The 20,096-nt window shown below is 42.7% G+C and overlaps 2 protein-coding genes across 9 annotated transcripts in view; one reads left to right on the top strand and one right to left on the bottom strand.

Moving 5' to 3' along the window:
* The window catches only part of FAM180B (family with sequence similarity 180 member B), a 336,925-nt gene that overhangs the window by 249,362 nt on the left and 67,467 nt on the right, over nucleotides 1-20,096 (bottom strand). The window lies entirely within an intron of this gene.
* Nucleotides 1-20,096, top strand: part of AGBL2 (AGBL carboxypeptidase 2) — a 47,319-nt gene that overhangs the window by 24,532 nt on the left and 2,691 nt on the right. For 5 of the 8 annotated variants that reach the window (XM_060606660.3, XM_060606655.3, XM_060606657.3 and 2 more), the window contains 9 exons: nucleotides 1,743-2,525; nucleotides 4,028-4,184; nucleotides 8,334-8,460; nucleotides 9,053-9,153; nucleotides 10,185-10,315; nucleotides 13,781-13,847; nucleotides 15,886-16,011; nucleotides 16,492-16,611; nucleotides 19,692-19,781. In XM_060606660.3, coding sequence (XP_060462643.3) covers nucleotides 1,743-2,525; nucleotides 4,028-4,184; nucleotides 8,334-8,460; nucleotides 9,053-9,153; nucleotides 10,185-10,315; nucleotides 13,781-13,847; nucleotides 15,886-16,011; nucleotides 16,492-16,611; nucleotides 19,692-19,781 — 1,702 coding nt within the window. Of the gene's footprint in view, nucleotides 1-1,742; nucleotides 2,526-4,027; nucleotides 4,185-8,333; nucleotides 8,461-9,052; nucleotides 9,154-10,184; nucleotides 10,316-13,780; nucleotides 13,848-15,885; nucleotides 16,012-16,491; nucleotides 16,612-19,691; nucleotides 19,782-20,096 lie in introns of those variants that run through there. The other 3 variants (XM_060606659.3, XM_060606663.3, XM_060606664.3) reach the window with 2 other exon arrangements.

A 20,096-nucleotide genomic window follows, 5' to 3' on the forward strand; every position in this document is an offset into this window, starting at 1 on the left:
GGGGGTGCATGTGTCCCTTCAAAACAGCACGCCTGTATCCCGTGGATAAATACCTAGTAGTGCAATTGCTGGGTCGTAGGGTAGTTTTATTTTTAGTTTTTTGAGGAACCTCCATACTGTTTTCCAGAGTGGCTGCACCAGCTTGTATTCCCATATCTCCTTATTTTTAATAATTCATATTATTCTATTGTATGGGTGTTCCATATCATGTGTAACCTGTGCCCAGCTGATAGGAAATGAAGGTATTTACTGTTTTTTGTTTAATGAATTAACAGAATTAATACTCTTGGGCACTTTTTAAATTATATATATATATATATATATATATATATATATATATATATATATATATATAATTTTTTAATTAATTTTTAAGTTTACATCCTAGTTAGCATATAGTGCAACAGTGATTTCAGAAGTAGATTCCAGTGATTCATCCCCTACATATAACACCCAGTGCTCATCCCAACAAGTGTCTTCCTTAATGCCCCTTACCCATTTAGCCCATCCCCCCTCCCACAACCCCTCCAGCAACCCTCAGTTTATTCTCTATATTTAAGAGTCTCTTAATGGTTTTTCCCTCTCCCTGTTTTTATATTATTTTTGCTTCCCTCCCCTTAGGTTCATCTGTTTTGTATCTTAAATTCCTCATATGAATGAAGTCATATGATATTTGTCTTTCTCTGACTAATTTCGCTTAGCATAATACCTCTAGTTTCATCCATGTAGTTGCAAAGACATTTATATTTTTAAATATTTGTGATGTTATGGGATACATTCTAGAAATATAATTGGGGGGCCAAAGGGTTTGAACACTTTAAGTATTGCTGTTTTTTGCCAAATTACCCTCCAACATGATTTCAGTTCCCATCACCGGTGTATGAAAGCGACTGTTTCCCAAAGCTGGAATATGCATGAAATGGAGGGAGAATGACTTCCTATTTTAATTTGCCTTTCTTGCATTATGCCTGTGTGGGAGCATCTTTTCAGGATTTAGTATTTGTATTTCCTCTTCTGCTACTTTTCAGTAAGGTGAATGCATTCCAGAGATACCCCCTCATCTTCAAACTGTTGATAATCAGAGCTAAAATAACACCTGAGGCTGACAGTTCTCCTCCACAGTGGTCATGTCCAGGAGGTAGCTAACAGCCAACAGAGGGCTCTGGCTTCGCTGCCGTTAGGTGTGGTTCTAGAAATGTGTTGAAGTGGTTGGGAACTGCTACTGAACACTCCAGAACGATACTAAAAAAACTCACAGAGGGGCGCCTGGGTGGCTCAGTCGGTTAAGCGTCCGACTTCAGCTCAGGTCACGATCTTGTGGTCCGCGAGTTCGAGCCCCGCGTCGGACTCTGGGCTGATGGCTCAGAGCCTGGAGCTTGCTTCCGATTCTGTGTCTCCCTCTCTCTCTGCCCCTCCCCCGTTCATGCTGTGTCTCTCTCTGTCTCAAAAATAAATAAACGTTAAAAAAAATAAAAATAAAAATAAAAATAAAAATAAAATAAAAAATAAATAAAAAACTCACAGAGCTCCCAAATACCCCAAATAAACTTGGTTGACCCATATTTCTTTCAGCCTAATGTATGAGTTGAGGAACTAGGTACACTAGAAAATTAATGTTTGAGGTAGCAGGCTTTCCTGTTGAAATAAGATCTATTTTTGCCCAGGTAAAACATTTTTTAAGCTTTGTTTTTTGAGGGGGGATGTGGTGTTACAGAGATATTCTTCTATTTTCTCCACTACAGAGATACCTATGAGTATGAGCTCACCTTGCGAACTGACCTCTATACAAACAAACACACTCAGTGGTTTTATTTTCGAGTGCAGAACACTAGAAAAGATGCCACCTACCGCTTCACCATTGTCAACTTGCTAAAACCCAAGAGCCTTTATACTATAGGGATGAAGCCACTCATGTACTCCCAGTTGGACGCCAAGACCCACAACATTGGCTGGAGAAGAGAAGGAAATGAAATCAGGTACTATAAGAACAACAGGGACGATGGGCAGCAGGCCTTTTACTGTCTCACGTGGACCATTCAGTTCCCACACGACCAGGACACTTGCTTCTTCGCACACTTCTATCCATATACATACACTGACTTGCAGTGCTACCTGCTGTCAGTGGCAAACAACCCTGTCCAGTCTCAGTTCTGCAAACTCCGAACTTTATGCAGGAGCCTTGCAGGAAATACCGTCTACCTGCTCACCATCACCAACCCATCCCGGACCCCTCAAGAGGCAGCTGCAAAGAAAGCTGTGGTCTTGAGTGCCAGAGTCCACCCCGGAGAAAGTAACGGCTCCTGGATCATGAAAGGCTTTTTGGACTTCATCCTGAGCAACTCTCCAGATGCCCAGCTCCTCAGAGATATCTTTGTCTTCAAAGTGGTTCCTATGTTAAATCCAGATGGAGTGATTGTGGGGAATTACCGGTGTTCATTGGCTGGAAGGGACTTGAATAGACATTATAAAACCATTCTGAAGGAGTCTTTCCCTTGTATCTGGTACACCAGGAACATGATCAAAAGGTGAGCCCCTTTATCTGTTGATCTTCCTCCGAATGCTGTGAGTGCTCTCTGATGGGTGCGAGGGCTCTCTTTGATGTAGCGATCAGATACGGCTTGAGAGAGAGTCTGCCATTCTCTTTGCAGTCACATGAGTTCGTTCAGTTTCAAACGTTTAAGTCATGTTTTGTCTCTGGGGTTAAACTGAACATGCAACATTTCTGCCAGGGGTTGTTTGACGTATAAGTGAAACAATGGAATAGAGAGGTCAGAAGTCAGAAGTTCATAGGTCTTTGTCAGGAGGCCTGGCAAATAATAATAATAGTACCTAACTACTAGGCAGTGTTTGTGTATAGGGGACAGGCGGTATTCTCAGTGCTTTACAGATACATGACCCATGTAATCTTCACATTAACCCCCTGAGGTAGGCACAATCAGTATCCCCATTATATATGGTGAGGAAACTAAGGCCCAGAAAAAAGTCACTTGCCCAAGGTCATAGAGCTAATAAGCAACAGAATAGATAATTTGAATACACGCTCTCGGGTTCCAGAATCTGAGTTCCTTATTACCTCTTATATTTCATCGCATAAAGAAAGAATAATAAAAAAGTCAGTTAATATTTTCCAAGCCTGTGTGAAAGCAATTGAAGGCTATGATGTAATAGTACCCACCTTAAAGGAAATGAAACTACAGCGTGTAAGATACGTGAATGCATACACCCTCTAACCTTATCTGTGTGAGAGGGTGGGGGGAGTGTTGGGCTGGCAGGCAAGATGGCTAGGGGCATGTGCTTGGGAGTCAAGACAGGCCTGGCTTTGAGACGTGGTGTTACTACTGGCTGGTTCTGTGACCTTGGATGTGATTGCACCTCTCTGCACTTCAGCTTTCTCATCTGTAGAGGAGGGTAATCTTACCTGCCTTGGGTAGTTACTTAAGAGAATTAGATGAGGACCCCTGTCATCTGTTTAGCGCAGTGCTCAGCACATTGTAAGTGTGTGGCATTACTGTCATCCTCTTCATCCTATCATTATCATCATGGAGAAGGTGACCGTGATGGAAGACTGAGGAGGTGTCCTGGGTGAAGAGGAGACAAAGAGGAGCTGAGCCTTACAGGAACCGGTACTGGAAAGTCAGGGACCCAGGCTTTCTTCGTTTCTCTTTTTCATCCCTCCACTTACAGCCTCTTCCCTTCTCTTTCTCTTTCCCCAGGTCTGCCCCCAGAGGGGGCTTTCTTTCAGTTGATTTCCTCCACTTCCTTGTCAACTTATACAGGGCCTACCCAACACCCCTTTCCACATCGGGGTGTTTTCATTTCAAGTCCCTCTGACTGGCAGGGGTGAGGAGTGCTGGTGGCATGTTTACAGCAGTAGCCGAGGGTGGGGACAGGGTCCTTTGAAGGGGTTGGCATTTTCTTTAGTGGGAAGGTAGCAACAGACATACTTAAGGAAGAGACTGTAAAAGATCCTTGATTATTTTCATGCATCTGGATGTCCACTAAATCTTTTGTTTGCCCCTCTCAATAGACTTCTTGAAGAAAGGGAGGTTCTCTTGTATTGTGATTTCCATGGCCACAGCCGTAAGAATAATATCTTCTTGTATGGCTGTAATAACAATGATCGCAAGTACTGGCTTCATGAGCGAGTCTTTCCTTTAATGTTAAGCAAAAATGCGCCAGATAAGGTAAGCACACAAGGTAAGCACATAAGGTAATCTTCCGTCCATTGACTAAGGAGGAAAGGAGTTCGCTGCATCCTGTATGTAGTGTTTGATCTGCCACTTCACATTTCTTTTCATTATCTTGGGTAAATCCCAGCAGCCTGGACCTCAAGACTTTACTCTGGTTTTCGTTTACAATATAATGATTCAACAGTTCTCTACAGTATTCAATGTTCATCGTAAGTGTACCCTTAATCTCCTTTATCTATTTCACCCATCCACCTCCCTCCTCCCCTCTGCCAACCACCAGTTTGTTCTCTATACTTAGGACTCTGCTTTTTTTTTTGTCTCTTTTTTCTTTGTTTTGTTTTTTAAATTCCACATATGGTTGAAATCATATGGTACTTGTCTTTCTCTATTTCACATAGCATTTTACCCTTTAGGTCCATCCTTGTTGTTGCAAATGGCAAGATCTCATTCTTTTTTATGGCTGAGTAATATTCCATTGTGTATCTATACCACATCTTCTTTATCCATTCATCTATTAACAGACACTTGGGTTGTTTCCATATCTTGGCTATTACATATGGGTGCAATAAACATATGGGTACATGTATACCTTGGTATAAACATATGGGTGCCATAAATATATGGGTACATATATATCTTTTTTGAATTAGTGTTTTTGTTTTCTTTGGGTAAATACCCAGTAGTGGAATTACTGAGTCATATGGTAATTCTATTTTTAACTTTTTGAGGAACCTCCATATTGTTTTCCACTGTGGCTGCACCAATTTACATTCCCACCAACAGTGCATGAAGGTTCCTTTTCCACATCTACACCCACCCTTGTTATTTCTTGTCTTTAATTCTAGCCATTCTGATGGGTGTAGGTGATATCTCATTGTGGTTTTGATTTGCATTTCCCTGATGATGTGTGATGTTGAGGATCTTTTTATGTGTCCATTGGCCATTTGTACATCTTCTTTGGAAAGGAACTTCAAGAATTTAGAAAGGTGTGGCTTTAAGAATTACTCTGTGTACATCCACAAAAGAACAGATAAATAATATATAGTATATCCACACAATGGAATGTTACTCAGCAATAAAAAAATGAGGTGCTGATATGCTAAGACATAGGTGAATCTTGAAACATGCTACGTGAAAGAAGCCAGACCTAAAAGGCCACATTTTTGTGTGATTCCATTCTATGAAATGTTCAGAAGAGGCAGATATGTAGAAACAGAAAGTAGTGATTAGTCGGTGGGGAGGGGGAGGTGGCCTGACTGCTAATAAGTACTGGGTTTCTTTTTGGAGGTAATAAAAATGTTCTAAACAGAGAGTGGTGATAGCTGCATAACTGTAAATATACTTACATCCTTGAATTGTGTACCTTAAATGTGTGAATTTTACAGCATGTGAGTTATATCTCAATAAAGATGATATTTTTAAAAATTTTTTAATGTTTATTCATTTTTGAGAGACACAGACAAAGTACAAGCAGGGGAGGGCAGAGAGAGAGAGAGAGAGAGGCAAAGAATCCCAAGCAGGCTTCAGGCTCTGAGCTGTCAGCACACGGGGCTCAAACCCACAAACTGTGGGATCATGACCTAAGCTGAAGTCGGATGCTCAACCGACTGAGCCACCCAGGCGCCCCTCAGTGAAGATGAGTTTTGAAAATTGCTCTGGCTGCTTTTCCTGGGCACAAGTTCAAACTCTTAGTAGGTAACTTATTCTCTTTAATCCTGTGCTTGGGAGTGATAGAAGGGATTGAATGATACACAAAATACTAATATTATATGAGTCTCCACAGAAAAGTTTATATAAGACAAGATTACAAATAACTGTAATATAGTAAATGGCTAATAAGAACAACTTAAAAGTCTACCAGTTGGCTGAGTAACAGCTCTGACAGTTAGGCATAAACAGAGGATCTGCATTGGCTTAGACGTTGGTTTTCAGCATCATAAATAGATCCACAAAATGTAATTTCATTAGAAAGAAGAAATTAGGGGCGCCTGGGTGGCTCAGTCAGTTAAGTACTCAACTCTTGATTTTGGCTTAGGTAGTGATCTCATGAATCGTGAGATTGAGCCCATGTTAGGCTCTGCACTGACTGGGATTCTCTTTCTCTCTTTGCCCCTCCCACACTCACATGTACGCTTGCTTTAACAAATGTTTATTTATTTTTGAGAGAAAGAGAGGGAGCAGGGGAGGGCAAAGTGAGGATCTGAAGCAGGTTCTACGCTGACAGCCAAGAGCCTGATCTGGGCCTTCAACTCACTAACTGTAAGATCATGACCTGAGCTGAAGTCGGTCACTTAACTGACTGAGCCACCCAGGTGCCCCATCAAATAAATAAACACTTACCAAAAAGAAAGAAGAAATTAGGTTGGATTTAGAAAAGTTTTTAAATAATAGTGCACATTTTCTCCTATAAAGATATATGACAAATATTTTATATCTACTATTCTTACATTAAAAAGAAAGAGGAAGCTTTTCTTTCTCCCTCCATTTTTTTCTTCCTTCCTTCCTTTTCTCTTTGTTTTTAAAAAATCTTCCTGTCTGTGTTTGCTAGGGATCTCTTTAAATAAAATGGCATCCAAATATGTGTCTTGTTAAAAAAAATGTTTTTTTAATTAAAAATAAATGACATCCAGGGGCACCTGGATGGCTCAGTTGGTTAGGCGTCTGACTCTTGATTTCAGCTCAGGTCATGATCTCTTGGGTTTTGGGTTAGAGCCCCATGTTGGGCTACATGCTGACAGTTCAGAGCCTGCTTGGGATTCTGTCTCTCCCCCCACCTCTCTGCCACTCACCCACCTGCACTCTTGGTCTTTCTCTCTCTAAATAAATAAGTATTTTTTAAAAAATTAGGGGTGCCTGGGTGGCTCAGTCTTGAGTGTCTTACTTGGACTCAGGTCATGATCTTGCGGTTCATGGATTCAAGCCCCACATCGGACTCTGTGCTAACAGCTTGGAGCCTGGAGCTTGCTTCAAATTCTGTGTCACTCTCTCTCTCTGCTCCTCCCCCACTCATGCTCTCTCAAAAAATAAAATAAAAACATTTTTTAAAAAGTTTTTTAATTAAAAAACAAATGACATCCAGAACCCAGTATCTAAAACAACTAAAAACAGAGCTATACTAATTAAAGGGGGATGGCAGGCTTGGAACCTTGCCCATTCTGCCTCCTTCAGTCTTTGTGGCAGGAATGCTTGAGGCTCCTCAGTAGAACCCCTGGATTCCAGGGTGCACCACTTAAAAACCACTAGGTGGTTTGAAATGCCTTCCCACTGTAAAGCATTTTCAGCAGGATAGGATAGGTCGGGATAGGTGCCAAGTGTACATTACAAACTCCAAGTAAGGAAAGAGGGTTGGGGTGGTCATGAAGGACAATGGAGGATATTGAACTCCGAGCCAAGAACATTAAGTATGAGGAAGTGAGACAGTTCTAGGCAGATTATAGGGGTGAGGCATACCCAGATCATATATAGAGGATAAACCCAACTGGATCCAAGGGCTCAAGTTGCAGAGGAGTAGAAAATAAATCTTAGAAATGTGGCTAGTGTCTTGAATGCCAAAGTAAGCCAGCATTCCCAAACTGGAGTTCAAAGAACCCTAGTCCTGCAAAATGTCCCTGGAAAGGTAGGGAAGGGAAGGAAGGGTTCACGGGCAATAAGGAACAGAATTTACTCTCTCCCCTTTGGAGACTCACAGTCTACAATAATGAAATGCTTGGGAGAGGGGGTGCCTGGGTGGCTCAGTCGGTTAAGCATCTGACTCTAGGTTTCTGCTCAGGTCATGATCTCGTGGTTTCATGGGTTCAGGCCCCACATTGGGCTCTGTGCTGGCAGCGTGGAGCCTGCTTGGGATTCTCTGTCTCCCATTCTCTCTGCTCCTCCTCCACTCGCGCTCTCTGTCTCTCTCAAAATAAAAAAAAAAAGGTCCTGCACAGGAAGACTGTGTAATTTTGTTAGCCCCTCATCCTCCTGACCAACATGACCATAGCACAAATTTTCTCCTCTGTAATCCCTTAGAATTATTACTATTTTATGGAACATACTTTAGGAAATAATATATAGACCTCAGGGAAACCATTCTTATATCAATGAGTCATTGGCATCTTACATTTGCCAGTTTATGATTAACAGAGGATTTGGGTTTCTCTTTAGTTCTCTTTTCATAGTTGTAATTTTAAGGTCCAAAAGTGCAAAGAAGGAACAGGACGAGTTGTAATGTGGCGGATGGGAATCCTGAACAGCTACACCATGGAATCTACCTTTGGGGGGTCCACACTGGGTAAGCTCTCTTTTGTATATCATAGGTCAGCATGACAAGGGGGAGCCAAGCAAAGCTCTGAGGACAGGAAGTCCTTTTGAATGTTGGGGAGATGATTGACCTAGAGAGTTTTCTTAACTGCGCCTTATGCCAAATTTGACTAACCTAAATATGAGTGTGAAATATAACACTTGGTGGGGCAGTATAGCCCCAAATACAATACTTGATGGGGAATCAGGCAGATCTGGGTTCGAATTGCCTCTCCATTTCCAAGGTGTGTAATCCTGGCTCAGTTACTTCATTTACTCTTTGAACCTCATTTTTTTTTAACTGGCAATAAAAGTAATACCTGCATTATAGGTACTACTTAATGCACGTAAAGCCCTTGGCATAGTGCCTACCACAGAGTAAAACTTCAGTAATCATGGCCATCATGATTGGAAATTTTTTCATTGTCAGATTCTTCTGAACCAAACCAGATCTAGAAGGAGAAAGACCCTGTCCAGAAGCACAATATTCTAGAATCAGAGGTGGCGTTTCTAAGGAGCTATTCATAAATTAGATTTGCACTTGCTTATTATTTAGTGAGAAATGTTTATGGATTTTTTTTCAGGCAATAAAAGAGATACTCACTTTACTACTGAGGATCTAAAGTCTCTAGGTTATCATGTTTGTGACACCCTTCTGGATTTCTGTGATCCTGACCGAACCAAGGTAAAAATGGGGTTCAAGAAATGTGGTGGTGCTACTGTGATCAGTTTCACATGGGTCCAAAGTCAGCCTACTGAGATTATAGGTGGTCTTTATTTTCCTCTTAATATCGTTCTGAAGTTTTTATAATCAGTAAAAGAAAGCCCCCAGCCTGCACACTGTCCACAAATAGCAACCTCATAACTCACCAAGAATATAGAAGCCTTCATGCCAACCCTCCTTCAGCACACCTCTCCCTCATTTTGCTTTCCAGAAAAGCAGGAGTTCTTCCCCTTCTCTGAAACTGACCCTGCCCTTTGTGCACCCACCAGCCCCTCAATCCATGGCCTCCCTAAGGTCTTGCCTTATTAATTACCTCCTCCCTTTTCTGTGTCCTCAGTTTTTTCCTCTTCTTACTTCTTTTTTTAGTTTATTTATTTATATATTTTTAATATTTATTTACTTATTGTGTGTGTGAGAGAGAGGAGGGGGGTGGTCAGAGGGAGAGAGAGAATCCCAAGCAGGCTCCAGGCTGTCAGCACAGAGCCTGTTGGGGGCTCGAACTCACAAACTGTGAGATCATGACCTAAGCCAAAATCGAGAGTTGGACACTTAACCAACTGAGCCACCCAGGTGCCCCTTTAATAAAAAAATATTTAAAGGAGAATCAGCCACAATACGGCCTGTTATATCACATCTGCCATAAGCCAAAATCTGAACAATCCCATTCTAATGTTTCCTTCCTTGCTATTCACAAAAATACAATAAATCAGACCGTTGAATTGTTTAAGAAGTTTGTTATTGTCATAGCCAGGGAAAAGCACCTAAAGGTAATAAAATCTTGGTAAATAAAATTCACTGATGTTCTGCCCGAGAAACACTTTTACTGCAGCTCATGTAATTTATATGTTAACATGTCCTTAGAAGCAGAGGTTACCACTCACACATCTTTATGTCCCCAGCAATAAATAAAGTGCCTTTCCGCATATGCTTAGTAAATATTTGACATATAAATAAGTGAATAATCAAAAATGTCCTTTTATTGATTTCCACAGTTCATGCAGTGCCTAACAGAGCTTAAAGAGCTCTTACAACAAGAAATCCATAAGAAATTCAATGAGCTTGGACAAGATATGGATTTAGAAGGAAGTTGGAGTGACATCTGCTTGTCTGACATTGAATCCAGGTAATGAAATGAAACTTCATTTCAAACAAAAACCAGAGAGGGGCACCGGAGTGCCTCAGCCAGTTAAATGGCCAGCTCTTGGTTTTGGCTCAGGTCATGATCTCACAATTGTTGGTTTGGAGCTCCGTGCTGACACTGACCACGTGGGAGCCTGCTTGGGATCCTCTCTCTCTCTCTCTCTCTCTGCCCCTCCTATGTACGAGAGCACTCACTCCCTCCCTCAAAAAAAAAAAAAAACCCCACAAGGAAAAACCAAACAAGTTCTATTTTTTTATTGTTTTCGTTTGCTCTGTTGTTTTGTTGGTTGAGCCAAAGGTGCAAAATATTGAATAAATCGTAGCGCACTTAAATATATATCATTTCTTCAGCAACTACGTATTGAGTGCCTGCTCTTTGACAGCATCTTTTCTAGGTTAGGGAGATGGGCAGGCCGTGTGTGTAGGGCCTTGAGGCAGTTGTAAAGCCTTTGTCTTTTACTCCAAGGGAGATGGAAAGCTTTTGGAAAGTTTTAAATAGAGAAGTGTCGTGTTCTGACTTGGGTTTTAGTTTCAGTGGGAATACCCTGGCTGCTATGTGGAAAATAGATTGTAGAGAGGAAAGGTGTAAGCAGGGACATGCATTTGGAGGCTCCTGCAATAATACAGGTAAATGCAGGTGGTGGTCTAGACATGAGTAGTTGTAGTGGTTGGGGGTGTATGAATTGGTTGGATTCTGGATATATTTTGAAGTTTCAAACATTAGGATTTTCTTATGGATGAGATATGGAGCATGAAAGAAAGAGAATGAGTCCATAATTGATTGGATGGAGTTGCCTTTTAAGTGAGATGGGAAAGATTAAGGTGGTGGAGAAGTTTAGGGGAGCGGTGAAGGTCAGGAGGCTAGTGTTGGGCATGTTCAGTCTGAGACGTCTATTAGGCATCTAAATGGAGATATTAAATAGGCAGTTGAATATATGAGTGTGTAGTTCGCTGGAGATGTCAAATAGAGTCATCATTGGATAGATGATGTTTAAACCTTAAGACTAGGTGAGATCCCAAGGGAGTACGTGCAGCTCGAGTAAATAGGAGGTCCAAGTCTAAGCAGGGTACACAGCGCACAGGTCACAAAGATAGGGAGGATCCAGCAAATGAGGTAGAAAGACCAGGACCCTACAATGGCTGACAGGCTATAGGATCTAGGCACCTGACACCTTATAACCTCCACCCTCACCCTTTCACACACCTCTCTCTGTGGCTACACTGGCCTCATTCTTCTTCAGACTTGCCAGGCCCTCTTCTGCCCCAGGGCCTTTACACTAGCAGTCCCAGCTGCCTAGAATGCTCTTCCCGCAGATACCTACATGGCTCATTCCTTCACCTCCTTCCAGTCTTTGTTTAAATGTAAAATTTGTCAATGTGGCCTACCCTCATTACTCTAATGCTGCCACTTGCTCCCCTGCCTTTGCCCTCCTGCCACTTTCCCTATCTCCCTGAGGTACTCTACTTTTTTTCCATAGCATGTTATCACCTTCTGTCTGTCTTAGGTCATTTACATCTCTATTGTGTTTATTATGTATTATCTGTTTCCTCCTATTGGATGTAGGTCCCACAAGGTCAGAGATCTTTATTTTGTTCACCTCTGTATCTCATGTGCAGAGTACCCGGCACATAGGGAGAGCTCAATAAATATTTGTTGAATTAATTTAGTTTGTAAGGTCTCAGCCCCACACTCATAATCTCTTCAACTATTTTAGGAAGCCTACCAGGTGGGTGAGTATCTGACAGGTGGGCAGGAACACCTTCTACTCCAGCTTACTGGCCAAGGTGCCTCATACCCATCCCAGCTGCCCTCAGTCAGAAGATTTCTGGGCTGGACATGACAGAGGCTGCGCTGTAGACTGTGGTGGACAGTCGAAGGCTCTCCTTCCTACTCTCTGTGGACATAGAGTTGACATCTGGGCCCTAAAGCAGTTCTGCTGGCTGAGTCTCCCAAATGTGTCCTTAGGAACCTCAAGTCAGACCATCAGGCCAGGCAGTGTGCCCCATTCACCATGTTGCCTCTTCCACTCTTCCAGAATTCTTTGCCTTGCTCTCCAGGACCACTGCACGAACCACTCTTCATCTCAGCCTCAAAAACAAAATGCCCCTGCATGTCAACCTCTTGGTACCGAGCCCGGGGGGAGTCCACTCCGAAACAGGGAGACTGCATCCTAGCTGGCTTAGCAGGGACACATTTAGTTAAGATACATTTAGTTAAGAATTATTGAAACCATTTTGCCGGCATCTGAACAGGAAGCCAGCTATCACGGGCCTCCGTGGGTCTCCACCTCTCCATTCTCACCATTACCCAGAAAAGCAGACTGCGAGTGTCCAAGCCCAGTTTGAGTGTGCCCTGTGTGTGCACGTCCATGGTTTTCAACATTTTCCGTGGCATGCCGCATCTAATGTTTTTATCCCGTTGACTAATAGTTTTCCGTTATCTCCAAAAGGGACTTCAGAGACTATTATCCAGTAGTGACCTCAAAGGCTATTCCTCAGACTAGAAAAGCCTTTTGAGAACAGGGAATTGGGAATTAGATCTGAGAAGAGAGGGTGTTCTTCCCGCTGTCTTACCGTGGGGTTCCTCATTGTGGACTGAAGGGAGGGAGGTGGAGCATGAACAGGATGAAAGGCCTGAGCAAAAGAATGGTTTGAAATGCTCTTTTCCCAGGAGATCCGAGTTTTGTGCCTAAGACACTTTTTTGTACAGGGAGGCCATGTTCTAGAGCCCAGCTCTGGCTTCTGGCCACGCACACCCCGGGAGAGGGGGATGTATGATGGGACACTTAAACGATGGACACGATGAAGGACACAGGGATGGAGAATCCAAGTGCTCATTCATCCTAGCCCTTGAAGGAAGGGGGAGCTGGCCCTCTGTGGGGGAAGACTTCAGATCCGTCTGGACCTGCATCCACAACTTTTGAAGTGGGAATTGAGATAATAAAAGTAATATTCCTGTAGGTAATAACCTACAGATTCCTTGTTATCAAATATGTTTATGTATATATTCAACGCAGTTTTAAAGAGTACCCGGGAGGCTCCTTGCTCTCTGAACTGGACCTGGCCAGACAGGAATGAATGAAACAAGCCCCGCTTTCAAACAAATCATAGTCTGTTATTCTCTAGAGCTGCACAGCGTCCCACAGTCACTGCCACGGGCAGCTTTGCCCACCTGGCCAGTACTTACTTTGCCACATGGATTACAGACTCCCTGGGGCCAAGGGCTTGGTCATGCTCATCTCTGCGCTCGATGCCCTGCCTGGCACGTAGTAGGTGTTCAGAATGAATGAATGAATGTGCTTGTCCGGAATTGCTGGTCATCGAAATGCAGGCACTGGGAGCAAATAGCGGACTGGATATTCTACTCCCACGCTGCCAGTCTGGTAAATGTATATGTCCTAGACATTAATAACAGGCATCTCCCTTTCTTCTTTCCTTCTGGAAACAGCACCAGTGGTTCTGATAGTTCCCTCTCAGATGGTCTCCCTGTTCACCTACTGAACGTAGCAGATGAGGTAAGATTATCAGACTCTTCCACTCAGGAAGTAGCAGCCTTAAGGAAAGCATGAGTCTCCTGGATAATTTGGTGGAATTTTCCAACTATCCTAGAATCTATAGAAAATATAGCAATAGCATCCTAACTGGTTACCCTGCCCTGGAGTCTTTCATTTTGTCCTTTATCACTTTCCTTTTATTTATTTATTTAAGTGTTTTATTTATTTTTGAGAGAGAGAGAGAGAGAGCAAGGGAGGGGCAGAGAGAGAGAGGGAGACACAGAATCCAAAGCAGGCTCCAGGCTCTGAGCTGTCAGCAGAAAGCCCGATGTGGGGCTCAAACTCACGAATCTTGAAATCATGACCTAAGCCAAAGTTGGTTGCTTAACTAACTGAGCCACCCAGGCGCCCCTATTTATTTGTTTTTAATAACTTTCCTTTTAAAATCCAGGAGAAAAAAATGTGAAGACTCCATGTTGACTACAAAGTCAACAAAATTTTTTAAAAAGTTTAAAACTGAAAAGCATCTTTTTTAAAAAATTGTTTTTACTCTTGAGAGAGAGAGACAGAGTACGAGTGGGAGAGGGGTAGAGAGAGAGAGAGAGAGAGAGGATACACAGAATCGGAAGTGGGCTCCAGGCCCCAAGCCATCAGAACAGAGCCCGACATAGGGTTTGAACTCAGGAACCATGAGATCATGACTTGAGCCAAAGTCGGACATTTATCCAACTGAGCCACCTAGGTGCCCCTAAAAATGAAAACATCTTAAGAGATAGAGGTTGTCTCTTGATCTTGGGGTTCAAGCCCCATATTGGGTATAGAGTTTACCTAAAAAAACAAAAACAAAACTATTTCAAGAGATAGAGTTTGTTAAAAAGACCCATACTTTAAAAGAAAAAAGTGTTTCTTTTTTTAAGTTTATTTTATTTATTTTGAGAAAGAGAGAAGGAGAGAGGAAGAACATAAGCAGGGGAAGGGCAGAGAGAAGGGGAGGGAGAGAATCCCACGCAGGGTCTGCACTGTCAGCTTGGAGCCCGAGTCGGGGCTTGATCCCATGAGCCGTGAGATCATAAGCTGAGCCAAAATCAAGAGTCAGATGCTTAACCAATTAAGCTAGCCAGGTGCCCCAAAAAAGTGTTTTTTTATTCATATAGTTTTAGATAGTTTTTTATACTTCCATGTATTAAATTTTCTTTGCCCCATCTCATTCACAGATCTTATTACATAGATGATATATTTGTTGTGGTTCATTATGCACATAATTTCATAGTTGCATTAATAAATACCTCCATCATACAAGGCGCCTGGGTGGCTCAGTCAGTTGAGTGTCCATCTCTAGATTTCAGCCTCGGTCATGATCCCAAGGTCGTGGGATTGAGCTCCACGTCAGGCTCCGTACTGAGCTTGAGATCTGCTTGCTTAAGATTCTCTCTCTCTCCTCCTCTGCCCCTTTATCCTACTCACTCTCTCTCAAAAAAAAAAAAAAAAAAAAAAAAAAAAAAAAAAAAAAGGGGAAGAAGAAGAAATAACTCTCTCATAGGGTGAGATTAAGGCTGTGTCAGATGGAGCCTGCCAAATCAGACTGGACCCTATAATTTTTTCAGCTGCATTTACAACATCGATATAAGCGTCGCCACTCAACAGGTCCCTGGAAAATCAGTCCTGAGCTTCACTTGCTTAATTATTAAAGCCACCTTGTGTAACAGCCAAACTGACTCTTAACTACACACCCGATATCAGTATTGTCTGTACCTGACATTATTGCCATAAGTAATCTGGTTTCATATTGTAAAGCACAGATATTTGGATATTGATATAGGTGTCCCTTTGGCAGCATACCTGCAATAGTGGGATTTGGGGGTGTTAAATGGGGAGCGGACTCTGGTAACAAGGCAACTGAACTGTTCGTCCTCCGAGCCAGCAGCAGTTGGGCACCCGTGAGGGCCCACGTCCCGGGGCAGCTCTCCTGTCTTGAGTGTTGTGTAAAAGAGTGCTGCACGCAGGTGGTCATTGCCTCCGGAATCCTCAACGACTAGGTTCTCTGTGCTTTTTGGAACAGTTGAATCAAAAGAAGAAGATGTATAAGAAGAAAAAAAAGAAGCTGCTTCAGACTAGGAAACAGCGAAATGAACAGTATCAGAAAAATAATTGGATGCAGGAGTTAAAGTTAACAGAAGATGCCCTGGTAAGAAGGCTCTGTTGCCTACTTCTGTGGTCTGGTTAAAGAGAATTCCAGAGCGGGAGCAGGACAGGGGGTTAACGTTTACTCTCAACCAGAAGGGGAATGGGGAATGGGGTAGAGGGAAGCTATTTTGAGTTCAGAGCTCTTCCATGGGTCCTCTGGACATCTCTGAGCAGATTTCCACCCTGGCCCCTGCACTACCCTCTGCCATGGCACTCTGGTCTGGATTTTGGCCATGTCTGGATTTCCAGAAGAAACGGGGGTGCTGGAGAAGTGGTGGCTGGAGCTAGCCCAGGGTTGCTGCGTGGCCGAGGTGTCAGGCCTCGTCCAGGCTGGCTCCTTCCCAGTCTTCTCCCAGCGGCCATTGTTTCCTAAAGATGAAAATGCTTTCCGATGTGGGCATTTTACTGTTGGGTGGATTGGGTCGATTATAAGTAGATTAATTGCAATGGATCAATTGAAAAATATTCTCTTTGCACTCAGTCCTTCCAGGAAAGGGCAGGGTTTGCTTCTTCTACCCTGCAAAAACAGCCTACCTTTTTCAGAAATTCAGAGAATGCCAGTTCTTCAGCGATGAGAAATGAAAAACCAAGGTTGAATGAGGTAGTAGTTTTGCCTGACCTTTTTTTTTTTTTTTTAACTTCCACATGGAGAATGTGTCAAAACTTTTAACTCCTACACAGAGCGCCTGAGTGGCCCATTTGGTTAAACGCCTGACTCTTGATTTTGGCTTAAGTCATGAACTCACAGTTCATGAGATCGAGCCCCGAGTGGGGCTCTGGGCTCACAGTGGGGAGCCCGCTTGGGATTCTCTCTCCTTCTCTCTCTCTCTGCCCCTTTCCCACTCTGTCTCTCTCTTGCTTGCTCTCAAAATAAATAAACGTTAAAAAAACACTTTTGGGGGGTAATATATTTAAAGTGTACAATGTGATATTTGATATCTGTACACACTGTGAGAAGGTTCCCACCACTTCACATAGTTACCATTTTTTTTCTTTAATAACTGAAAGTTTATGGTCTTTTACCATCTTCTGCCTATTCCCTCCACTCCCCAGCAACCACCATTCTACTCTCTGTTTCTATGAGTTTGACCTTTTTTTTTTCGGTTCCACACGTAAGTGATACCAGGCAGTGTTTGTCTTTTTCTGTCTGGCTTATTTCACTCAGCGCGATGCCCTCTAATTTCATCCATGTTGTCACAGATGGCAGGATTTCCTTCTTTTTTAAGACTGAATAATATTATTTGCAAATATTTTCTCATTCCATAGGTATCCTTCTGATTTTGTTTTTTTTAGGTTCAAAATAAATTTTTTAAGTAATCTCTACCCCCAACATAGAGTTTAAACTCACAACACTGAGATCAAGGTTCACACGCTCTACCGATTGAGCCAGCCAGGTGCCCCTGCCTTCTGATTTTATTGATGATTTGCCGTGCAGAAGCTTTTTAGTTTGCTCTAGTCCCACTTGTTTATTTTTGCTTTGGGGATCAAATCCAAAAAATCATTGCCTAAACCATTGTCGAGAAGCCTACCTCCTGTGTTTTCTTCTAGGAGTTTGACAGTTGCAGGTCTTAAGTATAACTCTTTAACCCATTTTGAGTTGACTTTTGTGTATGATACAATATAGGGGTACAGTTTCATTATTTTGCGTGTGGACATCTAGTTTTTCCAATACTGTTTATTGAAGAGACCATTTTTCCCTGTTGTAAATGCTTGGCTCTTTTGTAAAAAATTAATGCACCATATATTCGTGAGTTTATTTCTGAGCTCTCTATTCTGTTCCATCTTTGACTCTTTGTTGTAGATTCTCTGATTTTTCCAATTAGCACATCTGTCCCACAGGCTGAAGAATACAATAGCCCCCTATGTCACTCTTCCCTGTCAATGCCACCAGGAGCAGGGAAACATTAAAATCAGTGGGGACATTGACACTGCTTTGGAGTAGACACCACTGAAGTCTGACGACGGATATTGGTGGTTTGTGATTTTTTTACCCAGAGCATAAGAACAGGTGGTTTCATCATCTGTCCACCCCTGCAGTCAACAAATTGTACTGTGTGACCCCACATGCCACACGCTCTCCTGTGTGCTGGGAATGCAACATCGAACAAAACACCATCTCTGCCTTAGGGACGTTAGAGTCTACTGGGGATTTTAACAAAGAAGCAGGAAATTACATCACAGAGTAGGATGCAGAAGGAGCACAGAGGAAAGGCACCCAATCATTTTTTTAGTACTTTGGAATTATGTACCTATAAAATACTTGTGTTTTTTGGGGGGTGCCTGGGTGGCTCAGTCGGTTGAGCGTCCGACTTCAGTTTGGGTCATGATCTCGCAGTCAGTGAGTTCGAGACCCGCGTCGGGCTCTGTGCTGACAGCTCAGAGCCTGGAGCCTGCTTCTGATTTTGTGTCTCCCTCTCTCTCTGCCCCTCCCCCACTCATGCTCTGTCTCTCTCACTCTCAAAAATGAATAAATGTTGAAAAAAATTGAAAAAAAAATTGTGTTTTTGATGTATAAAAACAAGTTTTGGTGGGGTGCTTGCCTGGCTCAGTCAGAAGAGCATGCAACTCTTGATCTTGGTATCAGGAGTTTAAGCCCCACGTTGGGTATAGGGATTACTTAAATAATAAACTTTAAAAAAAGTAAAAATAAAAAAATAAGGGCCGCCTGGGTGGCTCAGTCAGTTGAGCATCTGACTCTTGATTTCAGCTCAAGTCATGATTTCATAATTGGTGAGATCGAGCCCTGCGTGGGGCTCAGCGCTGACACTGCAGAACCTGCTTGGGAGTCTCTCTCTCTCTCTCTCTCTCTCTCTCCCCTTCTCTCTGTTCCTCTCCTGCTCACACAAATGCTCTCTCGCAAAATAAATAAACGTTTAAAAATTTAAAAAATAAATAAGTTTTCATATAATAGTATACAACTCTTAGTAGACAGGGTGCAAAATAGGCCCTTTTCCTGCAGAATGCTACCCTGTGTTTAACAGTGACATAATGAGGTCTCACTCTGTCACACCAAAGAACCCCCACCGAGCTGGCTCTGTTAGGCATGGAGGGCAATTTGGTGTCTGGTGTGACAGTGGCAAGATCACAGCTTTCAAGTCCCTCTTGAGTTCAAATTCCAGCCTTACTGTCACTTTCCTTGAGTTACTGAACCACCCTGGGACTCAGTTTCTGCCTCTAAAATATTGGAGTAATAATCTCCACATCATAAATGTTGAGAAAAGTAGATGTGAAACTGTGTAAAATGCCTGGCATCTGGTAGGCAGTCCATAAATAAGCAGTTTCCTTCTTTTCTTTGAATTATTGTTCATTTGTGTCTTGACTCTCTTTCCGTGTTACAGCATTGTAATGAATTAACATGTGTGAATAAAAAAACACCTAGTGTAGGGGCGCCTGGGTGGTTCAGTTGGTTGAACATCTGACTCTTGATTTCAGCTCAGATCATGATCTCATGGTTTGTGGGTTCGAGCCCTACATTGGGCTCTGTGATGACAGTGTGGAGCATGCTTAAGACCCTCTCCCCCTCTCTCTCTGCCCCTCCCCTGCTCTGCTCTGACTCTCTCTCTCTCTCTCATAAATAAATAAACATTAGAAAAAAATTTTTAAATGCTATTCAATGTATATTCTATATAATCACACTCGTGCAAGTGGAAAATGTAGTGAGAAAGTGCTCATCTATTTCAGTCACAGTTACATGGAAGAGACAAGGGCACCTCGCTGGACCCATCAAAAATGCCCTCCTTGATTCTGACTAAGAATAAAGAGAGAATGCAGGTATGTCACTAATCTATATATACACACCTATACGCCAGCAATTAATTTGACTTGGTTTTCAAGTGCCTTGTGTGATCCGGGGGGGTGGTGATCCATGGTGCACAGTTCACCTCCTAGGGTTGGTGTTGCTCGGGGCCCGGCTGAGGCGTTTTGCCCCCGCGCAGCTACTGAGCCCCTGGCCACCAGGGGGCGCAGCCCACGAGGCACCCCAGGATAGGAGGAATCCCTCCCCGCTAGAGCTCAAAGCTTGCCGTGGAGAATTTAGTTTTATTTCAACAAACATTCGTTCGGCGGCTATTCTTTTGTAACTCCATG

The sequence above is a fragment of the Panthera onca genome, chromosome D1 (genome assembly GCF_046562875.1).
Source record: "Panthera onca isolate mPanOnc1 chromosome D1, mPanOnc1 haplotype 2, whole genome shotgun sequence".
Classification (NCBI taxonomy): Eukaryota; Metazoa; Chordata; class Mammalia; order Carnivora; family Felidae; genus Panthera; species Panthera onca.